The sequence below is a fragment of the Silene latifolia genome, chromosome 11, assembly GCF_048544455.1.
Source record: "Silene latifolia isolate original U9 population chromosome 11, ASM4854445v1, whole genome shotgun sequence".
Lineage (NCBI taxonomy): Eukaryota > Viridiplantae > Streptophyta > Magnoliopsida > Caryophyllales > Caryophyllaceae > Silene > Silene latifolia.
In genome coordinates this window covers 202,840,723-202,855,646 of record NC_133536.1, presented here as the reverse complement: position 1 = coordinate 202,855,646, position 14,924 = coordinate 202,840,723, and the positions used below count along the sequence as shown (strand labels likewise).

The 14,924-nt window shown below is 34.2% G+C and overlaps 2 protein-coding genes across 2 annotated transcripts; one reads left to right on the top strand and one right to left on the bottom strand.

Moving 5' to 3' along the window:
• The first annotated feature begins 473 nt into the window (after nucleotides 1–473).
• On the top strand, nucleotides 474–1,211 carry LOC141614695 (uncharacterized). Its single transcript, XM_074433439.1, has one exon. The coding sequence runs from the start codon at nucleotides 474–476 to the stop codon at nucleotides 1,209–1,211; it is 738 nt and encodes a 245-aa protein (XP_074289540.1).
• Nucleotides 1,212–6,135: 4,924 nt separating this feature from the next.
• On the bottom strand, nucleotides 6,136–7,053 carry LOC141615335 (uncharacterized). The gene is made up of 3 exons (XM_074433734.1): nucleotides 6,652–7,053; nucleotides 6,506–6,559; nucleotides 6,136–6,411 (listed from the first exon to the last, which is right to left on the bottom strand). The coding sequence occupies exons 1-3, from the start codon at nucleotides 6,955–6,957 to the stop codon at nucleotides 6,343–6,345; spliced, it is 429 nt and encodes a 142-aa protein (XP_074289835.1). The 5' UTR covers nucleotides 6,958–7,053; the 3' UTR covers nucleotides 6,136–6,342.
• Nucleotides 7,054–14,924: the final 7,871 nt, after the last annotated feature.

Here is a 14,924-nt window from a genome sequence, read left to right as displayed (position 1 = left end):
GAAAGGTGCGATAGAGCAAATGTCAGTGATACTAGATTGCACTCCCGATGTTAATCATCAATGAGTTAATTCTTCTTGTTGCATCCGCTATTAAATCTGAAATTATTAAAAGTGTGAAAGAAGCAAAATATTTTTCAGTGATACTAGATTGCACTCCCGATGTTAGTCACCAAGAGCAAATGTCATTGATTTTGAGATATGTTGATGTGTCTTCAAGTTGTGTCTGTATTAAGGAATCATTTTTAGGATTTTTGAGTGTAAATGATACAACTGGACAAGGACTTTTTGATGTTTTATTAAATGAATTAAAATCTCTTGATCTTGATGTGAATGATGTAAGAGGCCAAAGTTATGATAATGGAGCAAATATGAAAGGCAAAAATCAGGGGGTACAAAAAAGACTTTTAGATGTGAATCCTTGAGCATTCTTTACTCCTTGTGCTTCTCATAGTCTTAATTTAACATTGTGTGATATGGCAAATAGTTGTGGTAAAGCTAAAGACTTTTTTGGAGTAATACAACGAATATATACTATTTTTGCAAATTCTAATAAAAGATGGGAGATATTGAAAAATAATGCAACAAAATATACATTAAAGCAATTTTCATCTACTCGTTGGGAAAGTCGTGTCGATAGTGTTAAAGCAATCAGGTTTCAAATTGCAGAGGTATGTGATGCTTTGCTTCAAGTAGGAGAAACTGATAATGATAGTAAAATTAGAAGTGAAGCTAAATCCTTGGCCATGAATGAACTTGGTGACTTTGAGTTTTTAGTAGCACTTGTTATTTGGTATGAAATATTGTATAGAATTAATTTTGTTAGTAAACAGTTGCAATCAAAGAATATGATTCTTGATGTGGCCATTGATGATATTAACAAGTTAGTTTTATTTTTTGAAGATTATAGGGAATCTGGATTTAATGACGCCGTTAATATTGCTAGGGAAATTGCACTTGAATTAAACGTTGATCCCGTATTTCCAAAGAAACGTGTTATTAGAAGGAAAAAACAATTTGACGAGAATCAAAATGACACATCTGAAGTAGTTTCTCAAACTAGTGAAGAATCTTTTAGAGTGAACTATTTCTTATTTGTTGTTGATCAAGCTATTGGTTCTCTTAGAAAAAGATTTGAGCAATATGAAGAATTTCAAAATGTTTTTGGCTTTTTGTTCTCTTCTAGTAAGTTGCACACATTAGACAATCTTTGAATTAAAGTCTTGTTGTGACGATCTTCAAGTAGCACTTACAAGTGGTGAACAATGTGATATTGATGGGAATGAATTGTACATGGAGTTAAAGTTGCTTAAAGATATATTGCCTAGTGAAGAAGAGATGGAAGCTATTGATATTTTGAAATTTTTGAAACGTAAATCGTATTTTCCTAATGCATTTATTGCGTATCGAATATTGTTGACTATTCCCGTAACAGTTGCATCTGCAGAAAGAAGTTTTTCCAAGTTAAAGTTGCTGAAATCTTACATGAGGTCTACAATGTTGCAAGAGAGGCTTACCGGATTAGCAATAATTGCCATAGAAGATGATTTATTGGAGAAAGTCGATTATAATTGTTTGATAGAGGAATTCGCTTCAAGAAAAACTACGCGAAAGAATCGTTTTTCAAATAATTTGTAATTTGCATTAATATTTTATATAAGCGTTTTTTTATTTTGTAAATTTTGGGCCTCATTTTTTTTTTGCACCGGGTCTCCATTTTTCTTGAGACGGCCCTGCGTAGGAGTACGCTAGCTTCCTAGTTGATTCATAGATAATTGACTGCTCTCTCCAGTGTGCTACAAACAAACAAGTTTATCACCATAATTGGCACCTTTTCAACTCACTCCCTGGCAAGGAATACCTGAGGGAGCTGACTCAACCGTCCACTAGGACCTGAGACGAGGAAATTGTAGAGAACTTCTTTGAGTTCTCGGATGAGATACGTAGGATAGAGAAGCAAGCTTAAGGAACATGTCCCTTATGAGCACATGGATCCTAGCTCTCAGCGCGGTGTGCCTAATATTTGAACTCGGAAAACAACATATCACTTGGTCGCGCCCTATCGTTATCCATTGATCATGGGGATCATTATTTAAGTGGGCTTAATAACGTGATTATTATTAGATGCATATTGATTGCATACGATTGTTGTGTAAGTCCATTTCACACGTAGGACTAACCCAATAATATAATGATTATTTTACATGAATACTCTAACCTATTAGTGCCCTTCTCAAAATACTCCAACCCATAGTTTAACTAAGAATATAAGCAACTATCACACCTTTTCATCACTTTGATTAAACAGTTAGTCTTGCTGAATACGGGTCGGAGCAAGTGACGGGTAATGTCACTCACAAAACGGATAGGGGGGGACAAGGTAGGGGCACCCCCATGTGCTTCCCTCTCTCCTCTATTTGGGTTATTTGTGAGAGGAAATGGTATCCGTTACTCCAAAATGATGGATACGTGCCGTCTTCAACGAGATTTTGTTTTGATTAAAATTGGTCTATTAGTTACCTGAATCAACATGTTAGAAATTTTGCGGGTCCCACTTCTTCTTATTTAAGACTTTGCTCCTCCTTCATCTTTCACAACTGTGACACCCTCATTTATTGCGGAAAAGTAAACACATAATTCTAGATAAAAACTGCATGAATATGTTTGTAATAGGTTAATTTGGGTAAAAACCTGTAATTTTTAAAACCTGAACCTGTTATAAAAATATCCAAATGGGAAGGTGTCAAACATGCAAGGTCTAAATAAATCTCATAAATAAAACATCGCTAATGTCGCGAAACAAAGTTATACAACCCAAATATGAAAAAGGGAGACATATGTCCCTAAAAAGTATATGACATAAAAAGTGTTTAAGGGTCACAATAAAATAAAGCCAATCTAGGTCCCAAGGTTACTTTGCTCGCTAGCTCGTCCATGTACCCCATATATGCATCACCTACCTGTCAATCGCATTTTATACAAATACGAAAGCCACAGTCAGTGGGGAGTAACTCCGAGTTCTCCCAGCCACGAAATGTCATAGTTAATATAACATGTAAACATAAGAATATGAATATGAATAACACATAGCCTTAGCATACAAATGCAAGACAATCGTGTTTATCATGTGAACAACAATATAACAACACATAGTCCTAACATGTGAATACTAAACCGACTCATACTACACTATCATGTGAATCACATAACATCCGGGAATCCAAACTCTATCAACCATAGCCGGCTTGCATCTCACCTTCTATGATTCATAGAATCATCAAACAAGAAAGGACAATATATCTATAGACAGGCATAAGTTCTTAGGACAGTCAATAGTCACTCTGTAACTCGAGTCTATACCACGAGGTAAGGTAAACACCCTAGTCCTAAACCTGCGCAGACCTAGCGATATGCGGAAAATACCGCATCCAAGACCCATGATCACACACATGAGTACCCCTAAGGAGTCCACCAAAGGGTTGGCTAGTACTTAAGCTGACCACATACTTCTAAGAGTACGTCAGGAGGTCATGCCCTAACTTGGATATAAGCCCACCAAGCTAAGACACAAAGGCTATTAAGCGGTGAACATATACTCGTCAGAGACTATAAGGGCCTATCTATGACGAAGGCCGAAATACTCACCTAGGACCTAGTCCCAGCTTGAATACTTTAACCCACTCCACACAAGATAAGTAGGACACCCAATTAACCATAAGAGGGGCAAAGAGTCTAAACTTGCACACACAAATGATCATACACACCCTAGCATATGAAAGGCTACGCAAGAGCATATTCAGCTGACAATCCAACAATATCTCCAATATCAATAATAATCCAAATTCCAGCTAACCAACAGTACCATAATCCATGAGAACAAGCTAAAATGGCAAAGAGGCAACAAGACTCAAGCATAAGGCATCCAAGCATCCAACAACCAACATGTGAAATGATAATCACAAATATCAAGGCATTAACCTAAAACATCCAATAACAACCAATCTCACCTCAAAGACAAACCCTCGACCCTAGTCCCGCGACGGGTCATTGGTCAAATCGAGGCTGACCGGTTTAAACCTAGTTTGACCAAACTCATTCGGTCAAACTGGCCCAGCTCAGAGTCTTGGCCTACTTTGGCCCAAATCACAAAATTCATCACAATATCATTCTCATGCCATTTCCAATTTCTATCATGTGAAAGACTATCAACATAAGAAAATATATTCCAACCTACAAAATAACTAATTCCACAAAATTCTCGCATAATAAAATAGCATAAATAACCGTCTCACGCAAGGGTAAACTTTTCTATAAATTTTAATCGATAAAACGACGCCATTTACTCATACGGACTCCGAATTAAGTGATTCAAGTGGCTAAACCACCTAATTTTTCGATGCCGTTCAATCTGTCATATTTTTGGAAACATTGGAAACCGTCTCGGTCCAGTACTGACGCGTTCCAGCCACAACACGAACTTGCCACAACACATAATTCCTCATCCAAATTTGTTCCAAACAATAATATACAAATGGGTAACATAGATTAAACATAAGCATACTCATCTTATTTCATTCATTCATTTATCAACAAGATCATCTCAAACAACAACAAACAACAACAAACGACTACAAACAACAACAAACAACAAATACAACTACTAATGTGACATTAATTCGTCGAGTAACTCGGAATAGTTACCTTAAGCTAGCAAAGAGACAAGTAATAACTTGAGAAAGCTTCTAAAACCCAAAATTACTCTTCATCTTCAACAACATATGAGTCACCTAACTCATCTTCAAATTTTTCACCTATAAGAACAACAAAAACACACTTATTAAGCTTAAATTCGAAACCCTAAAAAAAAGTGTCTTAAACAAAAATTGGGGGAAATGAAAATAAAGCTTACTAGTAGATGATGATTGAAGAGAGGATTCCAAATATATAATTTTTATGAGATTTGGTGGAGAAATGAAGGATTTATGGTAGATTTAGGGATTGTAAGGAGGATTTTTAGTGGGTTTTTGGTGTTTGAGAGAAGGAGGAGATAGATTGAGTTATGGAGGAAATGAAAATTGGAAGAGGGGACAAATGGAGGGTAGGTGGCCAGCCAAAAGGCATAGGGAGATGGGTCATTTGTTTACGTTTTGGTTCGTTTCGACGGAAATTAGAAATATTCGTCGAACGCGATTTCCGAGAAAATTAAAGTTCTTAAACACGATTTTACTAAAAGATTAAGTACTCATATGCCCAATATCCAAACTTGTTTACCCAACGACCGTAAGAAATGGGAAAATCCCAATTTTACGACTTTTATCCGAAATCTATTTTATCAAAGGAAAAGGTTTAAATATAGTTTAAATCACTTTTAAACATTTCTAAACTATTAAAAATGATTACATTTCTTCAAAATAAAATAAGGTTATAATTTATCAAATAAATTTTATTTCAAATAAATTAATGTTAAATTAAAATAGATTAAAATATTACTCTTAAAATATAATAAAGGTCTTCAAATTTACGGGGTGTTACAACAACTGATCTCCTTCTTCCTCTTTTACTCCATTGCACCAATCACCTGCAACTTTTCTTTCTTCAAATTCATTCCTCTCCCTCCCTCCTTCTTCCTCCTCCTTTATTCCATTAATGAAGGAATCAGTGTCATCTTCATCAAATTCAAGGGCGTATTTCTGCAAACACAATCTTGAAGCAGCTTTAAAAACATCAACAAAAGAAAAATGGCATGTAAGTACATTTATTTTAGATTTAATTAGCATATATATTCCCTTATAATGTGAGATTGGTAAACAATTTTTTTTCATAGCAGAATGGGTGTAGATATTTGGTGCCAGTAGACGATTTGGATTTGGGAAGTTATTTTAAGTTGGAGGAGAAATTGAAAAAATGAAGATGAAGAATGAGAAGTTGCAGGCTGAAGTCACCAAACACTTGAAGTGGGAGAAAATTCTTATGCTTGGACTACTAATTTCTTGGATTTTGTTTTCAATTATTTTGATGGTTAAAGCTTGCTCCAATGTAATCTGATGAAGGAGTAAAAGAAATGTCTTGGATTTTGTTTTCAATTATTTTGATGGTTAAGGCTTGATTCCATGTAATCAGATGAAGGAATAAAGGAAGTTTAATAAAGCTAAGATTTGATTGAAAAATTAAATTTGTTCATACATTGCATTGATGCTAAGTTCAACAAAATAAAGTGGTTCATACATTACACTGCCGAACAACCTAACTGGTTCATAATTACATAAGATCATCACTATTAATTCATAACTACATCATCACTCCATTACATCAACCAAACTGGTTCACTGACACTTGTGTAGATGATTAACTAAAGTTGATTTCTTCTTGTTGATTAGGCATGATGCTCTTTGGGCCATTAACACTGCCAACAACCTATTAAAAACATGAAAACAGAAGTAATAAGTAACAATTTCCCTGTTGATCAATAAGTTGTGAGTAAATTGCTTAAAAAGACAAGAAAACTAACATTGGTATATGCATTTCCCCGTTCATCAATAAGCACTCCTTCTCCTTGTGGTGGCTGCAATTAAACGAGAGATAAAATTGATTTAACTGAATTTCAAGCAAAAAAAACCATGCTTCAATGAAAACTTTGAATTAATCTCAACTTACCCTTCCCATTCCACCTCTCCCACCTCTTCTAGTAGCTCTTCCACCTCTTCCTATGCTCCCACCTCTTCCTCTGCTCACACCTCTACCAGCCATTATTACTCTCCCACCTCTACCAACTTTGGTTGGTTGTGCACATGCTCTATGGTGATCTTCAGAACTCACCACTACCTCAGAAGTTACTTTAGTCCTTGCAATTTTTGTAGGCCTACCCATTGATTTCTTTGGAGGAGGAGGAGGTTGTGGCTTGCCCTTATCAAGACACTTGAGTTTGTTGTGATTGTTTGATTTCCAAATAGAGCATTTCATCTGAAGACCATGCTTACTCAGTTTACCTCCTTTTTTAGGATCTTCATGTGGATCCCTTCTCCTCTTTTTCCTAGGCCTACCAGGCCCTATCTTAATGGGGGGGAGGATTTAAATCTCCTTTTGGTTAGTGTCTATGACCTGTACATGGCTTAATTGACAGGTTATTGTTAGGTACATATACCTATTATTAGACTCCTCTAATAGTGAACTAATTAGCTTCTTAATTATTTGTTCTTTAAATCTAGTGCATGCATAACTAAATAAGAGATTTATAAGAAAAACAATGTCCCTTACATTGTAGGATGGTTCGAAATATAGGGCACAAGTAAGGTCACCTTCCTTCACTTATTCTTGAGCTTAAAATGTTGGATGATTCTCCAAAAATCCCAATGTAGAGATCCTCCTTAGATTGCACCCAAGACTAATTCCTTAAACTAGTATACTAATTAACTAGATTAATACACTAGTACCCTTAAAATGTATTCTAATATTGTTATTATCACTACACTAGTAACCTTATTTTGATATTAGAATGGAAGAACAAATTCTTATATTTCTAAAAACTTGTTTTAGAGAGATGTGGGAGAGAAGGAGTATTTTTGCATGTAGCTTGAGTGAATGAAAGAGTAGTGGAAAAATGAGACCAAAATTCTCATAAAGAGAAGGAGGGAGGACGGTTGGAACAAGGGAATGATGCCAAAAATTAGCATCTCACTTTTCCTTTTTATCTTCTCAACATAATAAGTATGTAAGAAATAGGTAGTGTAGGCTTGATTAATATATTCATATAACATAAAATAATATAATCACAACCCACTACTACTCCCTCTATTCGGTCCATATCACATAAAATGGACTACCATTTCATTTTGTCAATTTGTCATTTGTCACACAATATGTCACATGTAGTATGTTACATGTTATTAATTAATTTAATGCATATTTATCAAATAAATATCATTTTATGAATTAATTAAATTACATACAATAAATTGACTAGTGATACTTGATCACATAAATAAAATGGGTCATATAATTATAATTCACAACATCTTGTAATTATAATTAACCATTCATTCTTATCTCTATTGTTTCTCAAACAATAAACAATTTTAGTAATAAAGCATTTTTATTACTAAAATAAATATTATTTAATCCCATTACAATAAGATATCAATATTCTCTCCCACAAATGAATTGTTCAATTTTAAGGAATTGATCACCTTGTATCGTCATACAATTAATCAATTTATCTATTAAGGGAATTGTCCTTTAGGTGTGACCTTAAGGGATCAATTGACCACCACCGTCAAACGACAGTAATGTCAAACTCTAGTTAGCCAATCATTACCGATTAATGATGATCAGTTGACTATATAATAAATCATCTCCTGCGTATTCTTAATATGAGATTTAAACATGTGATCACACTATTGTTGAGGACACATACTCCAACAGTCTCCCACTTGTCTGAGACAAGTGTGCTTCACCAATTCTCTTGTCCTATTACAATCTCCCACTCAACGCAAGATGTCTTGCAGGTCGTACTTGCAATTGATCATATCTTGAGTGGTTTTCTCGATCTGGAGAGTAACTGTCTGACCAGAATTATCTACCGTAGATACCTTCCGAGCGTGGCCACGCATTTCCAGTTCACTACTCCTCGAGTGGCCTTGAGATTTCAAACAAACCTGACAAGGGGTGGACAATTCCTATCGCACTTTTCCCTTTGTTCAACCACAGTTCATCATAGCCCAAAATATACCCATTTGACCTCATTTATCACAGTCGTAGAGCATAAATCAAAGCTAATCAGAAATTTGTGCCAACTTGGGCGAATAGTCTGTAGTCAAAAGAATTGACTCATAAGAATACTATAGCAGCTCTTGCCACGACCAGGCTTTATGAATTACCAGAATTCTATAAGCGGTAACTGCCCGACAGAGTGTCCCATAAAGTCTGCCTATGTGATCGACTAGTCATCCCATATGACTCTATGGCACTTGAACTTGCCATCAATCGCATCACACTCTAGTCACTTCGAGACGTCACCTCATATAAGTAACTAGGGGCGAATTCCATGTCAATCCAGTTCACTTTAATGGGGTTCAATTTGTCTCTACAACCCATTTGGATACAACAAGGCAACGGGTGAGTTTGATGAAACTCAAACGATAAATGCGATTATCATATATGAATAGTCAATACACTATTACTACTTCATATCTCATAATCTATAGTGTACCTATTGGCACTAGTTAAAATACAATAAAAGCTTGGCAAGTGGATATAACCTATATCCATATATTCCAACTTTATCAATTGCTATTTCCTTCTTTTCAACGTTATATCTAATAACTTGAATTTATCTCTAAGTATTTGTCTAGTCTTCTTACTAGACTTGGGCTCTTTAACTTGAAAGATGCTCCCACTGTTATCGCATAACTTGTGATAAAGTCATTTGTAGAGGGATTCACCCTTAATCCCTACGTTGACCATTTTATCACAATTTACTTAGATTCTTTTTGTAGAATTTGCAATGCGCGAAGCTAAAACATTTTTCTAGTCTCTTACTCCTGAGTCAATAATACATCCTAGGATTTCGACAAATCCCTTTCGGTTTGGAAACTAAAGTTTGTGCAACCCTTCAACACATAACTTAGTTTATCATCCAAACATATGAACAAATCCTTAATTCTTCTCAAGAATCTCAATGATGTTCTTTAAGGCTTTCACAAGTCATATCATGGGAATTATCTTGTTATTGACTTATCATGCCCTAGGCATATATCACATCATGGCATGTGCGTCTGTTGGCATACATGATCATTCTAATGGCGGAAACATTAGCAATCGATTTCATGTAATCAACAATTTAATAGGTTCAGTGAACGACTATGACTCCATCATAGTGATTCCACTTCCATCAACATGAATAACCCATTCAACCTTGTTGATGTTAAATAGATACGAAAGATCTAATCCTCATAAGACTCTCAACTCTATGCCAATATTCTCTCTCATAAATTCAAAATCTAGAATACCTTGCACCCCTTTCTAAGTCTCCCAATCACTCTTGACAGAAGAGAGCATTGGTACATTATTCTCAATAAGTAATATGTCATCAACATATAAGACATGGAGAAACAATTCTAGCTCCCACTTAACTTCATGTATAATCATGATTCTTCAATCATGTGAATGAAACCATTCACTATTATCACATGAACGAAAAGTATAGTCCTTTAATGCTTGCTTAAGACCATTCTAGGATCACTTAAGAAAGCTACGCATAAGATGTTAAGATTCTTAGATTTTTATCTAAGGTTTTGTGTTCCAAACACATCCTTTTCTAAATTCCCATTTTAGAAAAGCGTATTTTTAATATCATTTGCCATCCTTCATCAAAATGAAATGTGGCGATTCCTAACATAATTTATCTTGATCAACATCTTTATGTCAATATTATGCATTTGAGTACTCTAAAGCTCTATTTACCTTTAAAGAGACCCTCGCTTTAAAGTAAATCTACTCTTGAGTAACAATTTCCGGATTGTAATGCTACGGCTCGTATGTAACAAGGTCATAATACTATCACTTTCACAAAGTAATATTTTAACCAATTAGACATTTGCACTAAACTCCCACTAAACTATACTCCCACTCTATCTTTATAGATTATAGTTCAACTGTACTCCCACTCTATCTTTATAGATTATAGTTCCATTACTTTCACAAAGTAACACTATAAGACATGTTTGTGACGATCCAATCTACTCCCACTCTATCTCTCAGAAATACATCTATCTTCTTGAGAGATAGCTTTGTGAGTTACAAACATATATATGGCGGAGTATTAGGAGTTTTTCTATACTATGCATTAGCTCACAAAAGGCCAACTCTATTTTAGGTATCTCTTGGTAGACCATCCGTTTAGATTAATGTATCCGTTTTGTATCGCAAATTCCCTACTTTATGAGTTCAATAGCTCATCACAACTTTATAATTGATCCTATATTAGTAAGTTGTTACTTTTAGTAACAATGACATAAGGAGAATCAAATTCATAGCTTATGGACATATAATGATCTAATCATCATAATTGTCTATTTGATCAATTTTAAGTTAATAATCTAATGTTTCACTATGCAAGTAGTATATGATGATGATTTTAGAACAAATGATATAATAAAATAAGTGACTTGGGTTGAAAACCAAATCACAAATATCCAAAGCACAACAATTGTTTAAAGGATACAAACAAATTTCCAAGTCACACAAGGAAATTAAAGTAGTTCTAAAAGTCTCAAAATACATCATAAAATTAAAGACAAGGCAAATTAAAGCCAAGCTTCCATAGATCCATCACCACGGTCGGCTACCTCTAGCTTTCCTCATGATCCTCTAAGCTTGCTTTTCCTTGCCTTTGTCCTTGCTAGGATGCCCTAATTACAATAAAAAGGGTAATCATCACAACTTGTATCAACATACCAAAGTTGAGATCGAAACATAAAAGATAGGGATAGTTATATACCTACTGGAATAACCTTTCCAGCTTTGATGTCGCCAAGGTATTTTGAACAGTTTCTCTTCCAATGCCCAACACCACAACAATAGTGGCACTTGTCCCCGGAGGAGGCACTGTACTTGGGCTTGGAGGAACTAGCTTCACAAGCTTTACCTTTGTTCCTATTGGGAGTTCGCTTCTTTCCCTTGTTCCCACTTTTATTGAAATTTCCCTTGCTCTTATGATTGACATTGAGCACATCTTTGGTGGAGCTAACACTTAGCCCTATATCCCTTTCGGCTTGCACAAGCATTTTGTGCAACTCATCAAGGGAAACTTTCTTGTCTTGCATATTAAAATTCACCCGGAATTGAACATATGCTTCGACTTTGTTAAGGGAATGAAGAATCCGATCAATCACGAGTTCCTCGGGAATCTCCACCTTATGCATTTTCAAGGTTTCAACATGCTCCATCAACTTGAGCACATAAGGGCTAACTTTTTGGCCCTCCTTAATGTTGAGATCAAAGAATGCGGAAGCCGCTTCATATTGTATGATCCGTGGAGCTCGTGAAAACATGTTCACAAGTTTCATGTAGATCTCATGAGCGGTGCTAATCTTTATAGCACTTCTTTGGAGTTCGGCCTCCATTGCAAAGATCAACACATTTTTGATCGCGACCGACTCTTTTTGGTAAACCTCATAGGCTTGCCTAGCGGCGGTGGTGGACCTAGCATTAGGTTCGGCGGGAGATGCCTCGGTAAGGTAACAAAGCTTGTCGTCACCTTCCGCGGCCAAGCGAAGTTGCGCGTCCCAATCGGCGAAATTGGACCCATTCTTTTCTAACTTACATCGATCCATGAAGGATCGGAGCCATGACACATTGGTGAGCGTGTTGGAACTAGTGGTTGCGGATGTGATTGGAGTTGCCATTTCAATTGATAAAACGATTTTGACTAAAAAATAGGAAGTGAAGGAATTAATGAACATCTATCGTTTTGACAATACTTGTAAACATTTTAAACTAGTTTTAAACATTTATATAGTGACCTCTACCCAACTATCATAAATGATTCCGAGATCCAAATTCATATTAACTCGGGTACGGTGAGTCGATTCATCCCTTATCAATATAACTCGGTGGATTAACTCTTAATCGATTCTACTTCTAGAACTCTCGGTCGATAAAAATTACTTTAATATTTATCTTTAGACCGGAACACATGCGACTACGGTCACGAATACTTACGTTGAGCTCAATCCAAATTTCGATGTAATAACATTTTATTACCCACTTACCCAACGTAACAAGTTTAGTACCTCGGTGAGCCGAGCCTACTTCCTCACGAAATTGGGACTCATGGTTTCTACTATTTGGTAAGGCTAATTCTCAATTATTATTTAGTGAGAGGTCTTGTCAATTTATTATCTATCACGTTTTTAAGTGAACTAAAGCGGTGAACTACGATAATTATAATTGACACGGTCGATGACTCGATATGATATGCATGTGTTGTTATGGCGATTTGGAAATGCATGTAACATATTAAAAGAAATGCAAAGCAATAATAATAAATTCCTAGTATGACCTTCCTAAAAATAGAAAATCAAATAATCTATTACATATTCGGAAACCAACTCCTTTGGTCCCTTGAATCTTCAAGTGGCACGCCTTCCAAGATTACCGTCTTCGTCGGATCACCTTTCCGAATGGCACCGTCTTTGAAGATACTCCATAATTACAAATAATAATAAAAATACAAAGCTATTCCTATTATACATTTATAAAATGAAAAAACTAGCAAAAATAAAAGTGATACGAGATCACATTAAATTACAACCGAATCAATATTCCCTTTCATTACGGGTAATATCGATTAAAACTAAGGTCATACTAAGATAAAATTACATAATTCAAAATTATATAAATAAAAGACATTCAACAATTAAAATATGCAGCATTATAATATGTATCTATCATGCCAAATTATGTGACAAATCGCCCTATTTAACTTATATCGTATATATAACCCGGTTTAATGGAAATGCGTGATAATAACTTCTTAAAATCACAAATTAACACTTAAATCACATCTAAGCTCAAGTTAATTATCCTAACACTCTTAGGACTCAAAAATTAGTCATCACTCACTTTTTGACAATAATTCAACTTGATTTAATTTTTATGCTCATTTTTTACCTTAAAAACATAACATTTATGAAATAAATCCAAATTAAATTACAATAGTTCCAAAATTTGAATTTTAAATTTTTAAATATTCTGGAATAATTCCATGACACTCATAATGTCAAAAATCACGGTTAAAAGTTTTGAATTAATTTTGAGAAAATATAGTTGCAATTTATCGGTTTTATCTCATAAAACATCTAAAGTATCCAAAAATTAATCCAATAAAATTTAGATCTGATAAGTGGGATATTTATGCAACCCAAAATAATTTTGTCATGCCATGCAATTCGTTTTAGCTATTTATGCTAAAATAGTCACTATTTATGCCATTTTTACACTAAAAATTCATAAATCATGCTAAATGAGATCATTTCATCTCAAAATTTACATACACTCTGTAAATCATGCATGTGACAACATATTAAAATATCATGGCCTAATTCGAAATTTAACTATTTTTAACCATTTCACCTCTTTTAATCCATTTTTTATCTCATAAAAATCATAAATCATGCAATATTAATCCAATTAATACGAGATTTTACACACAACTTGTAAAATATGCATGTGAGGTCATATAAAATTGTCAAGATCATAGAGTAAGTTTAGCCATTTTTAGTCATTTAACCTCCATTTATTCCATTTTTATCACATAAAAATCATAAATCATGAAATATTAATCACATTAATATAAAATTTTACATACAATACATAAAATATTCCTGTGAGGTCATACTAAAATATCACGGCCAGTAGTGATATTTAACTGTTTTTAGTGAATAAAAGTCCATTTTACTCATAAAAATGCAATAAAATCACTAAAAATCATTAAAATGAGCAATAAATGTCCATAAATCATAAAAATGACCTAAAAACGTTTTAGGACCAGAATATATAACATGCATTATTATTTCATGGCTTATACTTATAAATCACAAATTTTTAGTTTTATATGTTAACATTTTAACTCAGAAAAACAATAACCGATTATGCATGCAACATCCTTATGCTCTGATACCACTTGTTAGGTACATATCTATATCTATATCTATATATATATATATATAAAAGAGAGTTTTTTCAAGCGATCTGAAAGCGTCCACATCATCAAAAATCAATTTAGGAAAGTATAATTTTTAATGTAAAAAATAAAGTGGAGAATCTTTTAATTATTATAATATGTATATTTCCTAAATTATATTCAAGTGATATTTCTAATTTTTATATCAACATTTTACATTTCATTTGGCAAAAAAATATCGTTAAAA